This window comes from Mustelus asterias, chromosome 20 (assembly GCF_964213995.1).
Source record: "Mustelus asterias chromosome 20, sMusAst1.hap1.1, whole genome shotgun sequence".
NCBI classification, from domain to species: Eukaryota; Metazoa; Chordata; class Chondrichthyes; order Carcharhiniformes; family Triakidae; genus Mustelus; species Mustelus asterias.
Genome location: NC_135820.1, coordinates 71,620,272 through 71,642,925, shown reverse-complemented (window position 1 = coordinate 71,642,925; position 22,654 = coordinate 71,620,272). Strand labels below are relative to the sequence as shown.

The 22,654-nt window shown below is 45.0% G+C and overlaps 1 protein-coding gene across 3 annotated transcripts in view; it reads left to right on the top strand.

Moving 5' to 3' along the window:
• The window catches only part of cyld2 (cylindromatosis (turban tumor syndrome) 2), a 47,681-nt gene extending 31,323 nt beyond the window's left edge, over positions 1–16,358 (top strand). For all 3 annotated transcript variants that reach the window (XM_078236807.1, XM_078236806.1, XM_078236805.1), the window contains exons 10-15: positions 4,195–4,261; positions 6,437–6,566; positions 9,452–9,560; positions 10,585–10,703; positions 11,031–11,235; positions 15,578–16,358. In XM_078236807.1, the coding sequence (XP_078092933.1) occupies positions 4,195–4,261; positions 6,437–6,566; positions 9,452–9,560; positions 10,585–10,703; positions 11,031–11,235; positions 15,578–15,750 (803 nt within the window). In that variant the 3' untranslated portion in view covers positions 15,751–16,358. The remainder of the gene's footprint in view (positions 1–4,194; positions 4,262–6,436; positions 6,567–9,451; positions 9,561–10,584; positions 10,704–11,030; positions 11,236–15,577) is intronic.
• Positions 16,359–22,654: the final 6,296 nt, after the last annotated feature.

Sequence of the window (22,654 nt, the reverse complement as noted above, 5' to 3'; positions counted from 1 at the left end):
CGCCCTCCCCTCCGCCCTCCCCTCCGCCCTCCCCTCCGCCCTCCCCTCCGCCCCGCCCTCCGCCCCCTCCCCTCCGACATCCGCCCCCTCCCCTCCGCCCCCTCCCCCCCGCCCTCCGCCCCCTCCCCTCCGCCCCCTCCCCCCCGCCCTCCGCCCCCTCCCCCCCGACATCCGCCCCCTCCCCTCCGCCCCCTCCCCTCCGCCCCCTCCCCTCCGCCCCCCCCTCGCTCCTCCCCCCCCCCCCTCCCCCCCCCCCCCCCCCCCCTCCCTCTTGCTCTCACACTTGCTGTCACGCTCCCTTGCTCTATCTGGATACCAAATACCAATATTCTGGCAAGTTGTGTTGATTTGAGATGTTGCTGATTTGTTACATGAACTTGTAAATCAAGAAGCTATCTTCATACCCTGTATTACATGTGCAATCTTGTTTTTCCCGTTGAATATCTTTTATATCTTATGTGTTAAAAAAAATTATTTCCTTACTACCATAAAAGGTTTTCAAGGTTTTTGATTTGATTTGATTTATTATTGTCACATGTATTAGCATACAGTGAAAAGTATTGTTTCTTGCACACCATACAGACAAAGCATACCGTTCATAAAGAAGGAAAGGAGAGAGTGCAGAATGTAGTGTTATGGTCATCACTAGGGTGCAGAAAAAGATCAATTTAGTGTGAGGTAGGTCCATTCAAATGTCTGATGGCAGCAGGGAAGAAGCTGTTCTTGAGTCAGTTGGTACATGACCTCAGACTTTTATATATTTTTCCCGAAGGAAGCCCGGGGAACATGGGGTCCTTAATTATGCTGGCTGCTTTTCCGAAGCAGCGGGAAGTGTGGACAGAATCAATGGATGGGAGGCTGGTTTGAGTGATGGACTGGGCTACATTCATGACCCCTTGTAGTTCCTTGCGGTCTTGGGCAGAGCAGGAGCCATACCAAGCTGTGATACAACCAGAAAGAATGCTTTCTATGGTGCATCTGTACAGTATCTTGTACCCCATTGATATCGCTTTCTCCAAAATCTCATGTCACTTTTATCTTTTGCTCAGGTTTTGCTATTCTGTTAGTGATACTTTGAGCTAAACAATTAAACTAAATTAATAGGTTGAGGAATAAATTAAAAGGCAGCTGGTTAAAGGGTACTGCATCAAACAAAAACAAATCTCAAAGGACACTTAAAACATATGATTAGAAGGGTTAGTAAAGCCCCTGTTGTTCCCACTGGCCATGGAAGGCCTCGATTATGCCAGCAGACACCATGTGGTCCCCTTCAAAGGATGCCTGGCTGTCAACATAAGGTGGGGAGAGGGGCAGGCAGTCCCCCTTTATCGCCCACTGCCTGGACCTGTCGTGACTAGGCCTAGAAGTGGCACGGTGGCACAGTGGTTAGCACTTTTGCCTCACATCTCAGGGACTCGGGTTCGATTCCTGGCTTGGGTCACTGTCTGTGTGGAGTTTGCACATTTTCCCCGTGTCTGCGTGGGTTTCCTCCGGGTGCTCCGGTTTCCCCCCACAGTCCAAAGATGTGCGGGTTAGGTGCATTGGCCATTCTAAATTGCCACTTAGTGTCCCGGGATGCACAGGTTAGAGGGATTAATGGGGTAAATATGTGGGGTTATGGGGATAGGGCCTGGGTGGGATTGTGGTCGGTGCAGACTCAATGGGCTGAATGGCCTCTTTCTGCACTGTAGGGTTTCTATGATTCTAGAAGCAGGTTCATGAGGAGGCTTATTCTATTGATGAAAGACTTTATGACATTAACTTAAACTCTCCTTATTTTGATGATAATTGACTTAATTATATTTTGTGCATTGTAATTACCAGTTTTACAGAACTGAGTACAACATGAAACATCATAGTCATGACATTGAATGCAAGGGGTGAAACTTTATACAGTTATTTCCATAATACTGTAAGGTAGTCACACATGTGGCAGAATTGCTCCTTAATCGGCATGATTTTTGGATACCATATTAGATTCTTACACTTTCTATCTTTCCCCTTGGAGACAGAGGTCAGAGTTATTTGTGCAATCCAGATCTCCTTTGGTCACGGGCAATATTCACGTGTCAGCTTGGTTAGATGACTACTTTTTATATCTCCAACTATCTGCACAATGGTCCGTGTCCTGGCCCGAACAGTGGAATCATAAAACTCGAGCAGTACAGCACAGTTGATCATGTAGGGGCTCAGATTTCATGTTGTTACCCTGTGGATTAATGCAATAGACTAAATCTGCTATTCAGGACAGCTTGCCATTGAGTTCATAGAATCACACAGCGCAGAAGAGGTCCTTTAGCCCATCGAGTCCACACCGACACATTAGAAACACCTGAACTCCCACCTAATCCCATCTGCCAGCACTTGGCCATAGCTCTGAATGTTGGATAGTCAGAAGCTTTTTCCCAGGGTGGAAGAGTCAATTACTAGGGGGCATAGGTTTAAGGTGCGAGGGGCAAGGTTTAAAGGAGATTTTTTACACAGAGAGTAGTGGGTGCCTGGAACTCGTTGCCGGGGGAGGTAGTGGAGGCGGATACGGTAGTGACTTTTAAGGGGCGTCTGGACAAGTACATGAATAGGATGGGAATAGAGGGATATGGCCCCCGGAAGGGTAGGGGGTTTTAGTTAAGTCGGGCAGCATGGCCAGTGCAGGCTTGGAGGGCCGAAGGGCCTGTTCCTGCGCTGTAATTTTCTTTGTTCTGTGTTATGTGCCAAGTGCTAATCCAGATACTTTTTAAAGGATGTGAGGCAACCTGCCTCCACCACCCTCCCAGGCAGCGCATTCCAGACCGTCGCAACCCTCTGAGTGAAAAAGGTTTTTCTCACATCCCCCTTAAACCTCCTGCCCCCTCATCTTGAATTGGAATCTGTCTCTCAAATTTACCCAGTTATGTTTTTATTGTTGTTGATGTTCTATATGTCTATAATACAACATTATTTCAATGATTAATAACATTATTCATGTTAATTAACATTCATAACATTATTTCAATGATTTTGCCCAACTGTCGTACTTCTGTACTTTCTCATTCAATATTCTTTTACTCTGTATTCTAGCATAAGTTCAACCAACTCAGTGATCTTCAAAATTATTTGATTTGCTTGCTAAAATTAAGCAGATGATTATTTTTTATGTGTTTTTGTGCAGCTCTCATGCAGGCATGTATACTTTATAATAAAGATAGAATGCATGCATTTTTGTAACGGGATTGTGTTTAATCCAAGCTTCTGGAGGAGAAATAGTTTAAAAATAAAGGGGAGATAATGACAGTCATTTACAATACTCAGGGAAAAAAGCAACTGAAGGATCCAAAATATCTTCTATCCCTTAATTGCAGTTAACCTTTGAATCACCTTGCCTGCTATTTATTTAACATCAATTAGACTTTGTAGCCTTAAAGGGTCACACCCCGGATGTAGGAGTGCTTTACAAGCTATAACACTCATGTTCAGCTGTACAACCTGTCCTGGTCTCCCCCATGCCGACACTATCGTTAAGAAAGCCCCTCCAATGCCTCTACTTTCTCAGAAGACTAAGGAAATTTGGCATGTCAGCTACGACTCTCACTGACTTTTACAGATGCACCATAGAAAGCATTCTTTCTGGTTGTATCACAGCTTGGTATGGGCTCCTGCTCTGCCCAAGACCGCAAGGAACTACAAAAGGTCATGAATGTAGCCCAATCCATCATGCAAACCAGCCTCCCACCCATTGACTCTGTCTACACTTCCCGCTGCCTCGGAAAAAGCAGCCAGCATAATTAAGGGCCCCATGCACCCCGGACATTCTCTCTTCCACCTTCTTCCGTCGGGAAAAAGGTACAAAAGTCTGAGGTCACGTACCAACCGACTCAAGAACAGCTTCTTCCCTGCTGCTGTCAGCCTTTTGAATGGACTTACCTTGCATTAAGTTGATTTTTCTCTACTCCCTAGCTGTGACTGTAACTGTCTCATTTCCTTCTCTATGAACAGTATGCTTTGCATAGGTGCGCAAGAAACAATACTTTTCACTATGTTAATACATGTGACAATAATAAATCAAATCAAATCTAACAAGTCAGAGTACCAGCTGACTTTGCATGCCAAGAATGATGCACCATGCGTGTCCTTTTAACCGTTGTTACTGTGTAAAATGGAAGTGGTTGACACTATTTACATAAATACGAACATGTGGTGCAATTTTCTCAACTTTAGATCCGGAAGAATTTATCAATGTCTTACTGCATGAGGTCCTGGCAGTGGATCCATTGCTAAAGATCAGGTAGCTATTAACATTTTTAAAAATTCTCCTTTGCCCCTGAATGTTGCCAAGACACAATTTCACAAGTGATAATTGCCTCACTGGTACCTCATAATTGTGCCCAGTTCATATGAGTCTATTGAATTTTCACCTATTGAGTTAGGGCAGCACGATGGCACAGTGGTTAGCACTGCTGCCTCACAGCGCCAGGGACCCGGGTTCGACTCCTGGCTTGGGTCTCTGTGCGGAGTCTGCATGTTCTCCTCATGTCTGCATGGGTTTCCTCCGGGTGCTCCGGTTTCCTTCCACAGTTCAAAGATGTGTGGGTTAGGTTGATTGGCCATGCTAAATTGACCCTAGTATCAGGGGGATTAGCAGGGTGCGTATGTGGGGTTACGGGAATAGGGTCTGGGTGGGATTGTGGTCGGTGCAGGCTCCATGGGCCAAATGGCCTCCTTCTGTCCTGAAGGGATTCTATGAATTTGATTTTTGGCGCAAGCAAGGTGACGGGTTTGGGTCTGCCCAATCCCAGCGGAGCATTGGCTCTGTACCTTTAAGAACAAAGTAAAAATTTAAAAAAGAGACATGACATGTTGAACCATGATGGTCATCAGTTGATCTCAAATCTAGCTTACTTGATGTCCATTGGCAGACTGATTTTCTTGATTCCTTCTTCAGCTGAAGCTAATTGTAAACCTCACATTGTTGATCTGGGTTCAGGTCACTCAGCATAGGCCTTGAGTTGCTGCTGGGAGTTACTGGTCTAGGTTGCTGTTTGTTACACTAAGATCTCCCATTAAAGGACCTCAGATGATAATTTAAAATCAAGGGAAATTCTGGATGTTAGCCAACGTACGAATTACGAGCTCTAACTTCAACTCTATCAGTTCCTTTACAGAGGAAATTCATCTGAAAGTCAATGGTTTAATTTGTTCTGAGCAAATTTGTTTTCACTAGATGTCACAATGTACAGTCTTAAGTGCATGTCTGAGGATTTAGTGGATGAATTTTCTGTTTTATCTTGATAGTGTGGCCGCCAGCCCTCAAAAAATGCTTTTGTTTAATCATAGAGTCCCTACAGTACAGAAGGAGGCCATTCGGCCCATCGAGTCTGCACCAACAACAATCCCACCCAGGCCCCATCCCCGTAACCCCACATATTTAACCCGCTAATCCCTCTAACCTACGCATCCCGGGACACTAAATGGCAATTTAGCATGGCTAATTCACCTAACCTGCACATCTTTGGACTGTGGGAGGAAACCGGAGCACCCGGAGGAAACCCACGCAGACACAGGGAGAACGTGCAGGCTCCACGCAGACAGCAACTCAAGCCAGGAATTGAATCCAGGTCACTGGAGCTGTGAGGCAGCAGTGCTAACCACTGCGCCTTGAACTGCTGATCCTCTCTCAAAGTATACCTGGCCTTGGACATTAATCATTGATACCAATTCAAGAATGCAAAGAAGTAATCTCCAATTTTACTACTTCCTGTTATTTTAGTTAGAAGTGATATCTGGTGATTAGTAGGCTGCTAAGAATAGCTCTATAGTAATACCCCAAAATCTAAGACTCTATGTTTCCCACTATGGTTTATGTAAGGAGGGTAAAGCTACCAGGATTGCTTCGTTCCTCCAGACTTTGCTTTCAGTTTCAGTGTAGTCTGTGCGTACACCATTAAATGTGGAAATCGAGAAATTGCTGTTAGTAATTCTACATATCTGTGTGGAGTTTTCACATTCTCCCAGTGTCCACATGGGTTTCCTCCGGGTGCTCTGGTTTCCTCCCACAGTCGAAAGGAAGTAAAGTTTATTTATTAGTCACAAGTAGGCTTACATCAACACTGCAATGAAGTTACTGTGAAAATCCCCTACTCTGGCGCCTGTTCGGGTACACTGAGGCACATTGGGCCAATGCGCCTAACCAGCACGCCTTTCGGACTGAGAGAGGAAACCGGAGCACCCGGAGGAAACCCACACAGACACAGGGAGAACGTACAGACTCCACACAGACAGTGACTCAAGCTGGGAATCGAACCCGGGTCTCTGGCGCTGTGAGGCAGCAGCGCTAACCACTGTGTCGCCCCCAAATCTTAAACCTGTTAATTTTAATCGTACTATTACCTTACATTAGCTATATTTATACTTATGGGCTCAAGAGATCTGTGTAACGTTATTATTCTTGTGCACGATTCAGGTCAGGCCAGAAAATTCAGGAGAGCTACTGTTACCAGATAATCCTGGAGAGAGATGAGAAGCTGAACGTGCCAACAGTACAGTTGCTTCTGGAGAGATCCTTCCTCTCTTGTGATTTAAAATTTGAGGAGGTTGGTTACGGTCTCTTTACAAAACATTGTGGAGACCTGTATTTACCTTTTGCTGTTTTAAATGTTGAGGATGTGGTTCTGTGTTACTCTGCGTAATACTGTGCGGCGGGGGAAATGAAATCTTAGCCATCTTAATACACTTCATTATTTACTAAATGACCCACCTTCCACATGGTACACTTAACTTATATTTTGGTTCTTAAAAGCACCCCTTAGAATCTAGTCTCCTTCAAATAGTTTGTTGATTTTGCGCCAAGAAAACTTGAACCAGGGTTTCCCAAACTTTTCCAGCCATGTATCCTTATGAACTCCCAAGAGTACTGAAGGAACCCCCGAGAAACATTCTTATTGCGTTGAAGAACCAAACCACAAAGAAAAGATTATTTTCACGCAATAAGTAGAAGAGTACAAACACCTAATTTATGGAAGTCTTTCCTATTTCTAATATGTATACTTTAACTATAATTTAAGAGCTGTCTTATCAGAAAGATGTACTTGGGTCTTACCATTTTGTCAGGAGCAGGCCATTCGGCCCTTCGAACCTGCTCCACCATTCATTATGATCATGGCTGATCATCAAATTTAATATCCTAATCCTGCCTCCCTCCCCCCAATTGATTGATCCCTTTAGTCCCAAGAGCTGTATCTATTTCATTCTTGAAGTCACACAACATTTTGGCCTCACACACACTCATCCTTCCTCACACACGCACAGATATACACACTCATCCTCTCTCTCTCATGCGCACACACTCATCCTATCTCTCACATTCATCCCTCTGTTTCTCTTTCTCTCACACACACACACACACATAGATATCTCTCTCTCTCTCAAACAAACACTCATCCTCTCTCTCACATTCATTACTCTCTCTTTAACACACACACACTCATCCCTCTCTCTTTTTCCACACACACCTTTCTCTGAGGCCCAAACTTCCCTCCCACCCCCGCGCAGGTACTGCTCTCTTTTCCCAAGACCTGGCCCCTCTCACCTTCCACAGGAGCCCCCCTCACCCTTCCACAGGAGCCCCTCTCACCCTTCCACAGGAGCCCCTCTCACCCTTCCACAGGAGCCCCTCTCACCCTTCCACAGGAGCCCCTCTCACCCTTCCACAGGAGCCCCTCTCACCCCCACAGGAGCCCCTCTCACCCCTCACAGGAGCCCCTCTCACCCCGTACAGGAGCCCCTCTCACCCCGCACAGGAGCCCCTCTCACCCCGCACAGGAGCCCCTCTCACCCCTCACAGGAGTCCCTCTCACCCCTCACAGGAACCCCTCTCACCCCTCACAGGAGCCCCTCTCACCCTTCCACAGGAGCCCCTCTCACCCTTCCACAGGAGCCCCTCTCACCCCTCACAGGAGCCCCTCTCACCCCTCACAGGAGCCCCTCTCACCCCTCACAGGAGCCCCTCTCACCCCTCACAGGAGCCCCTCTCACCCTGATCGAGGCAATTTTGTGCTGCTTTCAGCTCATCCAATCCGAGGCCGGATGCTGGAGAAGCCAAACTCTGATTGGACAAGCTGGAAACAACACGAAACTCAAATAGTATTGATCTGTCCGGCTTGGTGCGGAACCGCTGGGGTTCCAGTTCCATGGAACCTAGTGTGGGAACCCCTGGGGAGGCTCCGGTTCCACAGAACCTAGTGTGGGAACCCCTGGGGAGGCTCCGGTTCCACGGGGCCGAGTTTGGGAACCCCTGGGGAGACTCCGGTTCCACAGAACCTAGTGTGGGAACCCCTGGGGAGGCTCCGGTTCCACGGAAGCTAGTGTGGGAACCCCTGGGGAGGCTCCGGTTCCACGGGGCCGAGTTTGGGAACCCCTGGGGAGACTCCGGTTCCATGGAACGTAGTGTGGGAACCGCTGGGGGAGGCTCCGGTTCCACGGAGCCTGGTTTGGGAATCCCTTAGTTTGAACTACTTATTTTAAAGGAGAGATGTAACATTGTATGGGACTAAAAACTGAATGATCAGATAGTTTGAATTAATAGCACATTTTCCTCAATGCTCTTCCTGCTTACTAGTCACAAAAAAATGTTAATTAATCACTCATGTCATATGTTTGTTGGTTTTTAATTTTTTTATTGATACGTGCTGTCATATGTGTGCTATATTATAATGAATTTCACTCTTTATAGATTTTGAAAACACTTTTGTCTTAATCTGCCACATTTTCCATTATATCACTGAGGCTTGGGTTAAATGATTCCCAGATTGAGAGGATCAGCGTCTCTTCCCTGTTGATTGACTGTGTGGGTTCAATTTAGGGAATTTGCTTTTTCCTACACCCCCACTGCTCCCCACCTAGCACAAGACTGCCATTAATTTAGCAGTAAAGTGGGAGTTGTGATCACTATGGCTTGTGTGGATAGTTGAAGTGCTGAGAGTGCAGTGAAGGATTGGGGTTTAAGTTCTTGAGGCTGGAGTTAAGGCACATTGGGACATTGTAGCAAAGCTTTTAACCCTGCATCTAACTTGCATGAGCTTGAGCTGTGACAACAGCTTGGATCCTTGGGTGGCACGGTGGCACAGTGGTTATAGCACTGATGCCTCACAGTGCCGGGGACCCGGGTTCGATTCCCGGCTTAGGTCACTGTCTGTGTGCAGTTTGCACGTTCCGCCCCCCCCCCCCGTGTCTGTGTGGGTTTCCTCCGGATGCTCCGGTTTCTTTCCACTCTCCAAAGACGTGTGGGTTGGGTTGATTGGCCGTGCTAAATTGCCCCTTAGTGTCAGGGGGATTAGCTAGGGTAAATACATGGGGTTACGGGGATAGGGCTTGGGTGGGATTGTTGTCGGTGCAGGCTCGATGGGCCGAATGGCCTCGTTCTGCACTGTCGGGATTCTGTGATTCTATGAAACCATTCTTGGAATTGTCTCTATTTCAGATCCCAGTGTGCCTCTTGGTTCAGATGCCACGGTTCGGGAAACAGTTTAAAATGTTCACAAAGATCATGCCCTCGCTGGAACTAGATATCACAGATTTACTTAATAATGGCAAGTTTCAGCTTCATGTTGGTGATTCTGCCTCTCATGTCACAAGACAATACAGTTTTCCTTTTGCTTAATGGCATGTAATTATACAGCAGATTAACTAGCAGTAAATGTAAACATGTCACACTGTGCTTATACCCACCTGCTGGCATTAGTGCTGCATTAGATGAACAAGATAATTGCAGCATAGCCGGTCTAATAAGGCAATGCCTGTTAGAAATTATTTTGCTTGGATGCCACATCCAGCACAGGGATTGAAGTAGCTTTTGTTGTCACGCATTTTATATTATGAACACCATAAACGATGCAGTTGGTCTTTTAATCCACTCTGCAAAGGGTGGCAGAGTGGTTGGCACTGCTGCCTCACTGTGCCAGGGACCCAGCTTCGATTCCCGGCTTGGGTCACTGCCTGTGCAGAGTCTGCACGTTCTCCCCGTGTCTGCGTGGGTTTCCTCCGGGTGCTCCAGTTTCCTCCCACAGTCCGAAAGACGTGCTGGTTGGGTGCATTGGCCGTGCTAAATTCTCCCTTAGTGTTCCCAAACAGGCGCCGGAGTGTGGCGACTAGGGGATTTTCACACTAACTTCATTTCAGTGTTAATGTAAGCCTACTTGTGACACTAATAAATAAACTTTAACTTTAAAACTTTAGGTCATTATGCACATATATTTATCATCCAATACCTCGGACCCCTACACTATCACTACCTGGTAACTCCTGACCCACTGTCAGTGTAGACCCACCACAGTTAGGACCACAATGATATATAGATAGGTGGGAGTGCACTCCGGGTGCTCCGGTTTCCTCCCACAGTCCAAAGATGTGCGGGTTAGGTGGATTGGCCAGGCTAAATTGACCCTAGTATAGGGGGATTAGCAGGTTAAATATGTGGGGTTACGGGAATAGGGACTGGGTGGGATTGTGGTCGGTGCAGACTCGATGCACTGTAGGGATTCTAAACTTGCCAAAAATTCTATTGGTTAATGATACACTTTAAATTGTATAAAGAATTTGGCAATTTGTTTGCAGCTCTGAGACAGTGCTTCATCTGTGGAGAAGTGGCAGAGTATGAATGTGCTCAGTGTCTTCTGGACCCAACTCTTAATCCAGGTGCCATAAAGCAGTACTGCTACGTTTGCAACAATCAGGTAAGAAGGTGTCCAAAGATTTGCGGCTTAGGTGGATTGGCCATGCTAAATTGTCCCTAGTGTCAGGGGGCGGGCTAGCAGGGTAAATACATGGGGTTATGGGGATAGGGTGGGATTGTGGTCGGTGCAGACTCAATGGGCCAAATGACCTCCTTCTGCACTGTAGGGATTCAATGAATGAATATTGGATTTAATTTTTTTTTTAAGTGAATAGGTTGTGTGCTGAGCCGTTAGACTGCCGTTTTCTATGATGGGGGCCACAGGTTTGAATCCAGTCCACTCTGCCGCCATTCTTCTAATACCTTTTTCTCCTGGAATTCCATACAGGTTCATTCCCATAAGGAGAGGAAAGATCATCAATTCAGAAAATTTCCATATCCGAGGGATGTTGCTGTCCGATCCCCTTTTCCACGACACAGGATGGAACTGTTTGCAGTGCTCTGTATTGAAACCAGTCATTATGTTTCATTCGTGAAGTATGGGCCCGGCAAAGACTCCTGGCTTTTCTTTGACAGCATGGCTGACCGAATTGGTAATTTCCGTTGAGTCCACTCTCCAAGCAAAATGAATTGGGTTCCTGTCTCCCTCCCTCCCTCCACTTACATTTATATCTGACTAATTTAATCATGAATTTATGGGAAGCAATGGCCTAGTGGTATTATCACTAGACTATTAATCCAGAAACTCAACTAGTTGTTCTAGGGATCCAGGTTCGAATCCCGCCAAGGCAGATGGTGGAATTTGAATTCAATAAAAAATATCTGGAATTAAGAATCTGCTGATGTCGGAGAAACCCAACTGGTTCACTAATGTCCTTTTGGGAAGGAAATCTGCCGTCCTTACCTGGTCTGGCCTACATGTGACTCCAGAGCCACAGCAATGTGGTTGACTCTTAAATGTCTCAGGGATGAGCAATAAATGCTGGCCCAGCCAGTGACGCCCATGTCCCACGAATGAATTAAAAAAAACTTCCTGGTTGCTTAGTGGGTGTGGTCTCTGGACCAATAATCCAGTGGGATTCGGTCCCAGACTGAATCTTGGGATCGAATCCCACCATGACAGCTCAATAAAAGACAAATTTGGAATTAAGTCTTAATGATGATTATGAAACCGATGTCAATTGTTGTAAGCATCCATCTGGTTCACTAATTTGGGGAAGGAAATCTGCTGTCCTTGCCCTGTCTGGCCTATATGTGACCCCAGCAACGTGATTCACTCTTAAATGTCCTCTGAAATGGCCTAGCAAGCCTTTCAGTTCATAGAATCATAGAATCCCTACAGTCCATTCGGCCCATCAAGTCTGCACCAACCACAATTCAACCCAGGCCCTATCCCCATAACCCCACGTATTTACCTTGCTGTTCCCCCGACACTAGGGTAAATTTAGCATGGCCAATCCAACTGGACTGTGGGAGGAAACCGGAGCACCCGGAGGAAACCCATGCAGACATAGGGAGAACTCTGCACAGACTAAAGTTAAAGTTTATTTATTAGTCACAAGTAAGGCTTACATTAACACTGCAATGAAGTTACTGTGAAATTCCCCTAGTTGCCACATTACGGCACCTGTTTGGGTCAATGCACCTAATCAGCACGTCTTTCAAACTGGGAGGAAACCGGAGCACCCGGAGGAAACCCACGCAGACACGGGGAGAATGTGCAAACTCTACACAGACAGTGACCGAGGCCAGATTTGAACCCAGGTCCCTGGCGCTGTGAGGCAGCGGTGCTAACCACTGTGCCACCGTGCTGCCCTAATTGCCTAGTTAAAGGGCAATAAATGCTGGCCCAGCCAGAGATGCCCAGATACCATGAATGAATAAGAAAGTGTTTTTTTGGTAACGAGTGGGGAGGGTGAAAATGAGCTTAGTGATAGCATTGAAGGGACTCTAATGGTCAGCAGCAATATTTACATGACCGTCTGAATGTGGGAGCACTTTGTATATTGGTATTATTCCAAATTTTAAAACTATACAAAGTAAAACCGATTTTGTGTGCTGTGGAAATTAGGTCAATGTTTACAACACCTCTTTCTCGCTTGCCTTTTTCTGAAATCCATCTTTATTAATTACTGAGCAGTGAGCTGCTTTATTTGGTGGAGTGCACTGCATATCTGGTGACAGATCAAATTTTGCTCTGTAGTGAAACAGTAGCTGTGGGACCTAAAGCAGACGTACGCACTGACTGAGCTAGAATCTCAAATCAGCTCAGTGGACCTGTTCTTGTGGGCGATATATAATATTTCCAATCCACCTATAACACAAACCATTTTCTCCTTTATTCTGATATTCGCTTGAATGTGTCTTTTGACCTTAATGACCTGACTTACTTGAAAGTAAGGAGTCTCACAACACCACAGATTAAAGTCCAACAGCTTTATGTGGAACCACGAGCTTTCGGAGCGCTGCTCCTTCATCAGGTGAGTGGATATTAGTTCACAAACACAGCACATATAGACAAAGACACAACTGCAAGATAATTACAGATTGGAATGTGAAGAATCTGTAATTCCAATCTGTAATTATCTTGCAGTTGTGTCTTTGCCTATATATGCCGTGTTTGTGAACTAACCTCCACTCATCTGATGAAGGAGCAGCGCTCCGAAAGCTCGTGATTCCAAATGTTGGACTTTAACCTGGTGCTGTGAGACTCCTTACTTTGCCCACCCCAGTCCAACGCCAGCATCTCCACATCATTACTTGAAAGTAAGAGCTGTTGTTGCTGCACTATATTATTCAACTATTATCTGACATTAATTCTAAATCAGTCATCCATCCCTGCGCAAAACTCAGAATCTTCATACCTGAAATAATGTTTTTTGACTCTTGGGAGCATCTGTCTAAGATGGTATAACACATTTGGGTTCCATACTTTGCTTAGCAACAAATAAGAACATTAAATTTAGTTTACTTCAATGATAGTGCACTCACATCAGTGTCAGAATTTAGTGGTTCAGGCTAAATCCCAGAAGAGGGTTTTGTATTATTGTATGTGAGATCCTTTCACGTGAGGCTTGGTGAGACCACATTTGGAATATTGTGTGCAGTTCTGGTCACCTCACTATAAGAAGGATGTGGAAGCGCTGGAAAGAGTGCAGAGGAGATTTACCAGGATGCTGCCTGGTTTGGAGGGTAGGTCTTATGAGGAAAGGTTGAGGGAGCTGGGGCTGTTCTCTCTGGAGCGGAGGAGGCTGAGGGGAGACTTAATAGAGGTTTATAAAATGATGAAGGGGATAGATAGAGTGAACGTTCAAAGACTATTTCCTCGGGTGGATGGAGCTATTACAAGGGGGCATAACTATAGGGTTCATGGTGGGAGATATAGGAAGGATATCAGTGGTAGGTTCTTTACGCAGAGAGTGGTTGGGGTGTGGAATGGACTGCCTGCAGTGATAGTGGAGTCAGACACTTTAGGAACATTTAAGCGGTTATTGGATAGGCACATGGAGCACACCAGGATGATAGGGAGTGGGATAGCTTGATCTTGGTTTCAGATAAAGCTCGGCACAACATCGTGGGCCGAAGGGCCTGTTCTGTGCTGTACTGTTCTATGTTCTATTAAACTGAGGCCCCATCTGCCTGTTTGCAATAATACCAAACTATAGCTAATAACGTTGACTGTGAATCCCACAACAATATTCGGAGAAGAGCCTGGCCAAACATTTATCCCTCAACCACCAATATCAGAAACCTATTAACTAGTCACGTTTTTAAAAATGTATTCCTTAGGACGGCACAGTGGTTAGCACTGCTGCCTCCCAGCAGCAGGGACCCAGGCTTGATTTCCAGCTTGGGTCACTGTCTGTGCGAAGTCTGCACATTCTCCCCGTGTCTGTGTGGTTTTCCTCCAGGTGCTCCAGTTTCCTCCCACAGTCTGAAGGATGTGCGGGTTAGGTGCATTGACCATGCTAAATTCTCCCTCATTGTAGCTGAACAGGCATCGGAATGTGGCAATTAGGGGATTTTCACAGTAACTTCTTTGCAGTGTTAATGTAAGCCGACTTGTGACTAATAAATTTTTAAAAAATTTATGGGATGTGGGTGTTCGCTGGCTGGGCCTGCATTTATTGCCCATCCGAGAGTCAACCACATTGCTGTGGGTCTGGAGTCACATGTAGGCCAGATCGGGTAAGGACAGCAGATTTCCTTCCCGAAAGGACATCAGTGAACCAGATGGATTTAAAAGTCTAATGATGACCATGAAACCATTGTCGATTGTCGTAGAAGATTCATCAGATTCACTGATGTCCTTTAGGGAAGGAAATCTGCCGTCCTTACCTGGTCTGGCCTACATGTGACTCCAGACCCACAGCAATGTGGTTTGATTCTTAAATGCCCTCTGATGGACAATAAATGGTGTGGCCCTGCCACAGCGGCGCCCACATCCCATGGACGAATAAATACCTTTCTGTGCAAAGTTACAGTGCATTTCTCGGCATTTCAACAAGTAATTATTTTGGATCTAAAGCTCTTTGACATGTTGTAAGGACAAAGACACTACATTTCTTTCATCTTAAAAAAAATGCATTTTAGTAAAGCTATTTGACCCAGTAAAGCTTATGGGTATAAATTTTCTGCACTGAGGTTAATTCAAACATGTTGCTCTTTGCACAAAGATGTTCTTCCCAATGGATGTTTGAAAGCTTGCCTGTCACGTTCATATTTGTCCTCCCAGTTGGCTTCCTTGTCTTGCTCTGTGAAGTAATACGAGCTTGTCTTGCTGTTAAGTATTTTATATACTTAAATGAAGTGAGCATAAAAATAATATAGATTCACAAACTGCTGCTTTCTAAAGTGCAAGCGTCAACTCTGTTTTCTCATGCGCACATTGATGCAAGGTTTGTTTCACTGACCAATCCCTTCTGCTTATTCTAGGTGATGAGAATATTCCAGAGATAACAGATTGTCCACAAATAGGTGATTATCTGATGATGTCAGAGGACAAGCTGGCTTATACAGACCTGAAGCAGCTTGATGGATTTGCCAAGAGACTTTTCTGTGATGCCTATATGTGCATGTATCAGAGCCCAAGGATGTGCTTGTATTAATGATGCCCAACCAGAGTTCAAAAGGCTTACAATGAAACTGCACCTTCCACTAAGTGATTTAAAATGGATGTATTTTCAGTGCTCTGCATCCTTGTGTGAAACAGATCATTCAGTGAGGAAGGAATGTTGGTCTGTCAAATGTTCCTGTATTATCCGAATCGAATAGTCTGCCCTGCATTATGAAATAACACAGCGAACAAAACAATCCGTACTGATTTCTGAATTAAAACCTATTTTACAGGAACGTTGGATGCGATTAATTTCCACCCAGTGTTTGTCACGTTAACACGGGTGTGTACCACGGGATTTATTGAGCTGGAAAATAAAGCCAAAGGAGGAGAATGTGGTAGCTCTGTTATAGATAGTAGCAGGCAAAATAAATCGCTGACCGTATAGTACTAGCAGCTTATACGTGAGGAAATCAGAGAATTTACTTGTATAAATTATGTTATCAGCATGTGACTATATAGGACTATCTTCCATGAGGACAGGTCAAACATATAATTGCACCCACGCATACACTATAGGTACACTCCCAGGCATAATTTTCGGTCCCAATTAATTTACTTGTGTAGGTAATAAAGAACTTGGAACAAATTTTAACTTTGCTTCTCTCTTCTACAGAAACATTATTGATCCCCTTCCTAATTTTTCGAATTCGTTTTGTGGGATGTGGCTATTGGAGATGGGCAATAAATGCTAGCTAGCCTTAACAGCAGGGTGGCACAGTGGTTAGCACTGCTGCCTCACAGTGCCAGGGACCTGGGTTCGATTCCCGGCTTGGGTCACTTGGGTCTGCATGTTCTGCCCGTGTCTGCGTGGGCTTCTTCCGGGTGCTCCGGTTTCCTCCCACAGTCTGAAAGACGTGCTGGTTAGGGTGCATTGGCCGTGCTAAATTCTCCCTCAGTGTACCCGAACAGGCGCCGGAGTGTGGCGACTAGGGGATTTTCACAGTGGCTTCATTGCAGTCTGAATGTAAGCTTACTTGTGACTAATAAATAAACTTTAGTGGTTTACTTGACCACTTCAAGGCCCAGTTTAAAAAGGGGTTAGAGTTACAGACAGGCCAGATGGAATGAGGAGAGCAGATTGCTTTCCCTAAAGGACAGTACTGAACCAAGTGGGTTTCTATAACATTGAATGACAGAGTGGAGTTGATGGGCTGAGTGGCCTACTTTTGCTCCTGGGCCTTATGGTCCTGGTTGTCATCATTACTAATACCAGCTGTGATGGAATATAATGGCTCGCTTTACAGGCCCACAAAACTTCTGTTAACTAACAGAAAGCAAAGAGTGGGTGTAAATGGATGTTTTTCTGGTTGGCGATCAGTGACTAGTGGTGTGCCTCAGGGATCAGTGTTGGGACCGCAATTGTTTACGATTTACATAGATGATTTGGAGTTGGACACCAAGTATAGTGTGTCAACATTCGCAGATGACACTAAGATGAGTGGCAAAGCAAAGTGTGCAGAGGATGCTGAAAGTCTGCAAAGGGATACAGATAGTCTAAGTGAGTGGGCGAGGGTCTGGCAGATGGAGTACAATGCTGGTAAATGTGAGGTCATCCATTTTGGTAGGAATAACAGCAGAATGGACTATTATTTAAATGGTAAAAAAATTGCAGCATGCTGCTGTGCAGAGGGACCTGGGTGTCCTTGTGCAGGAATCTCAAGGAGTTGATTTGCAGGTGCAGCAGGTAACTAAGAAGGCAAATGGAATTTTGTCCTTCATTGCTAGAGGGATGGAGTTTAAAAACAGGGAGGTTATGCTGCAGTTGTATAAGGTGCTGGTGAGGCCACACCTGGAGTACTGTATACAGTTTTGGTCTCCTTACTTGAGAAAGGATATACTGGCACTGGAGGGGATGCAGAGGAGATTCACAAGGTTGATTCTGGAGTTGAGAGGGTTGGCTTATGAGAAGAGACTGAGTAGACTGGGGCTATACTCCTTGGAATTCAGAAGAATGAGGGGAGATCTTATAGAAACATATAAGATTATGAAGGGAATAGATAAGATAGAAGCAGGGAAGTTGTTTCCACTGGCGGGTGGAGCTGGAACTAGGGGGCATAGCCTCAAAATAAGGGGAAGCAGATTTAGGACTGAGTTGAGGAGGAACTTCTTCACACAAAGGGTTGTGAATCTGTGGAATTCCCTGCCCAGTGAAGCAGTTGAGGCTACCTCATTGAATGTTTTTAAGGCAAGAATAGATAAATTTTTGACCAGTAAAGGAATTAAGGGTTATGGTGACTGGGCAGGTAAGTGGAGCTGAGTCCACAAAAAGATCAGCCATGATCTTATTGAATGGCGGAGCAGGCTCGAGGGGCCAGATGGCCTACTCCTGCTCCTAGTTCTTATGTTCATAAAACATGATGTTAAATTAACTAATTAAAATAGCTGGGAAATTGGGCACGACAGGCTCACAATTTCCTCTCAAATCCAGCTGTGCCAGGAACCAAAGATTCAACTCCAGCTCTCTGATGGGTGCCCACTGCTTTGTGATTCAATCATTTAAACACAGTTTTCCTTTTTGTAAGATTTCTGATTTTTTACGAGTGTTTTGCAGATCAATTCCATTCATTCCTCTGTAATAACGAGAAAGATTGCTGTTCTCTCAAATCAGTGCCACTGATTTATGATGACTAAGTAGGTCAAATTTCTTCTGTATTAGAGTCATAGAGGTTTACAGCATGGAAACAGGCCCTTCAGCCCAACTTGTCCATGCCGCCCTTTTTTTTAAAACTCCTAAGCTAGTCCCAATTGCCCGCATTTGGCCCATATCCCTCTATACCCATCTTAGCCATGTAACTGTCTAAATGCTTTTTAAAAGACAAAATTGTACCTGCCTCTACTACTACCTCTGGCATCTTGTTCCAAACACTCACCACCCTCTGTGTGAAACAGTTGTCCCTCTGGACCCTTTTGCATCTCTCCCCTCTCACCTTAAACCTATGTCCTCTAGTTTTAGACTCCCCTACCTTTGGGAAAAAATATTGACTTCATAGAGTGTTACAGCATGGAAACAGGCCCTTCGGCCTTTATTTTGATTTGATTTATTATTGTCACATGTATTAGCATAGTGAAAAGTATGTTTTCTTGCTCATTATACAAAGCATACTGTTCATAGAGAAGAAAACGAGAGAGTGCAGAATGTCGTGTTACAGTTATAGCTAGGGTGTAGAGAAAGATCAGGTAGGTCCATTAAAAAATCTGATGGCAGCGGGGAAGAAGCTGTTCTTGAGTCAGTTGGTACGTGACCTCAGACTTTTGTAATCTTTTCCGGACGGAAGAAGGTGGAAGAGAGAATGTCCGGGGTGCGTGTGGTCCTTAATTATGCCGGCTGCTTTGCCGAGACAGCGGGAAGTGTAGACAGAGTCAATGGATGGGAAGCTGGTTTGCGTAATGGATTGGACTTCATTCACAACCCTTTGTAGTTTCTTGCGGTCTTAGGCAGAGCAGGAGCCATACCAAGCTGTGATACAACCAGAAAGAATGCTTTCTTTTTAACCACTAAGGTAGTCCCAATTGCCCGTATTTGGCCCATATCCCTCTGTACCCCTGTAACTGTCTAAATGCTTTCTAAAAGACAAAATTGTAACCGCCTCTACTACTGCCTCTGGCAACCCGTTCCACTCACCACCCTCTGTGTGGAAAAAAATTGCCCCTCTGGACCCTTTGTAGCTCTCCCCTCTCACCTAAAAACCTATGCCCTCTAGTTTTAGACTCCTCTACCTTTGGGAAAAGGTATTGACTATCTACATTATCTATGCCCCTCAATATTTTATATACCTTGCATTCACAGATTTTGTTTTACCAGTGATAGCATGTAGTGATTCTACCTGCCATCTGTGAAAAATGAAAAGCAGCATGGTTGTGTTGTGTACTTTGGATTCACCCGTACCAAGAAGCAATCGAATAACTGTTTTCCATTCACAAGAGTAAATGAAAGTTAGAGAATGCAATAATCTTGCCACCAGCATTACCAAGCTGGGTGCAGAGCCGTAAAAGAAAAAATGTTCCTGTTCCCTTGATTGAGGAACCGTATTTGCTAATATCATATACAAACAGGAAAATAGGACAGGAAAACGACACAAGTATCTAACTTACGTAGTGTTGGATTTTACGTCACTAATAAACTTTCTCAGCAAGCTAGCCTAAGAGGCAGCTTGTCCTAAAAATGCTAGTCGTTTTATAAATTAAGTATTTAATAAACTTTTTTTGCAAACTCTCACTTCCAGTATTGGATTTTGTTTTGTCTTTTCATGTCACTAGGGCTGCACGGTGGTTAGCACTGGCTGCCTCACAGCGCCAGGGACCCAGGTTCAATTCCCGGCTTGGGTCACTGTCTGTGTGGAGTTTGCACGTTCTCCCCGTGTCTGCGTGGATTTCCTCCAGGTGCTCCGGTTTCCTCCCACAGACACGCTGGTTAGACCTGAACAGACGCCGGAGTGTGGCGACTAGGGGATTTTCACAGTCACTTCATTGCAGTGTTAATGTAAGCCTTACTTGTGACACAAATAAATAAACTTTAAACTTTATCATTACTGCACAGAAATGTTCAGCAACTTGGGGTGCAATCTTACGAAAAAAATTCTAAGTGTGTCCCCTGTCACCAACCCCTCTGCGGCCCACCCTGCACACCAGCCCCTTTGCCAGCCTCCCCTCACACCCGTCCCCTGCTCATCATTCAGCCGTTGCCTTTCTGGGCGCAAAGCCAATCTTGCCGGCAAAAACAGGGCTGGTAAGATTGCATGAGGCAATTATTGAGAACCCAATTTCCCACAATCTTACCAGCTTGCCAGCGTGGTGAGCCAGTAAGATCACACCCTTAGTCACTGGACTGTAAGTTTAATTATTAGAATTACAAGTAGAGTGACATGAACACTGCAATGAAGTTACTGTGAAAATCCCCTAGTCGTCACACTCCGGCGCCTGTTCGGGTACACTGAGGGAGAATTTAGCATGGCCAATGCACCTAGCCAGCATGCCTTTCAGACTGCAGGAGGAAACCAGAGCACCCGGAGGAAATCCACGCAAACACGGGGAGAACGTGCAGATGCCACATAGACAGTGACCCAAGCCAGGAAGCCAACCCGGGTCCCTGGTGCTGAGGCAGCAGTGCTAACCACTGTGACACCGTGCCTTTTTATTAGTGCATTTAAAGAAACAAAGCATGAAATGGTTCATAGAAACCCTAGAGTGCAGAAAGAGGCCATTTGGCCCATCACGTCTGCACCGACCACAATCCCGCCTGGGCCATACACCCATATCCCTACATATTTACCCGCTGATCCCTCTAGCCTATGCATCTCAGGACATTAAGGGGCAATCTTAGCATAGCCAATCAACCTAACCCACACATCTTTGGACTGCTAATTAATAGCAGTTAATGACTGCTATTCCCATCGATCTATTTCTATAAAATGTAGATCACAAACATTAGGGAATGATGCTCTGCTTGACGTAGTGAGATGTACAATTAGCATTATTAATCAGCTGCGATTTAATTGAATGGTTCTTGTTCCTTAAGTTATGATAAAGCTAATGATTGTTCCCCAGTGATGTTCTTATTAAACTAGCTCATCTTCCATCTCCTCCAACTTCAGGCACTCTTGCTCCCATCGCATACCACGTTCTGATGATGAGTCTACACTGGTCTCCTCCACAGATGCTAACTAATATCCTATTTCCTGCAAATTGTCCTTTTCTTTTGTGGAGCCAACGCCACAGAGCACACAGAATAAAATCACATCACATACAAGGGATTAGACAACTGTCGCTTTCAGATTACATCGTCATTTTGCATACTTGCAATTTTGTGAGGTATTCGTTAGTTTTAAGGCAGTGTAACAAACTGTATTAACTCTAAAATAAACAAGGAAGCCTTTTCAGAATAGAATCATGTAATCAAAGTAAATCGTATTTTTATTTCGATATGTACACTATGTTCATGCTCAAGACAGGATACAATGTGCAATAACTCCTTTAGATTGAATGGAATACTTCCCCACTTGTTTTTGCAAGGCCGCTCGCTAGAGCAGTGATCAGTGTGGTTCCACCACATTGAACCAGAATGTCCACTTCTCCCCAAAATGGTCTCCCTACTGTAAAGAATCACTGACCCAATGAGCTCAAGACAACTCAGATCATTATCATAGCTGTGGTTCAAACTCCAACTATATGGGAAGAGTAGGTGCAATTAACAGTCTGTTTAAACTCAAATCCATGGTGAGACGTCGATTTCTTCCATGTTACGTCCACTAGTGCCACCATGGCAGAGATCAGTGGCGAACATGGATAAAGCACAACCCATAACTCATTCCACTGCTCTAGCCCCAAACTAAACACCTCCATTCCTCACATTTTTGGTCCCCCCGACAGCAGGGCAGGTGGGTGCTGAATTTATTACAGACAGCCACAGACTCCTACCCACGTCGTGTCGATCAGTCTTATAAAAAAATCTCCAGATGATTTGAAGATTGCTAACTACTCTAACAGTGCGTCAAATTGAACAAAACAAAAATAAACAGTAAAAGTTTGTTTTAGTGTTTGCAGCAAACTCAACAGTCAGTTGAAACATGGTCAGAAAGCCACACTGTAGGAAAGTCTGCAGATCCCACAGATCTTGGAAGAAGAAACTGGGCCATTGCAACATGAACACTGACTCCAACATCCAGGTGCTAAGCAGCATTTGAACATTCAGATATATAAGACATAGGAACAGAATTAGGCCACTCAGCCCATCGAGTCTGTTCCGCCATTCAATCATGGCTGATATTTTTTTCATCCAGCTGTGATCTTATAAGATTAATGAAATAAGATTTTAGTCACCTCTAGTTCTATGTGTAGGTACAGCACCGACTTCACTGTCCTTCAGCAAAAATACAATCTAATGGATCATTCATATT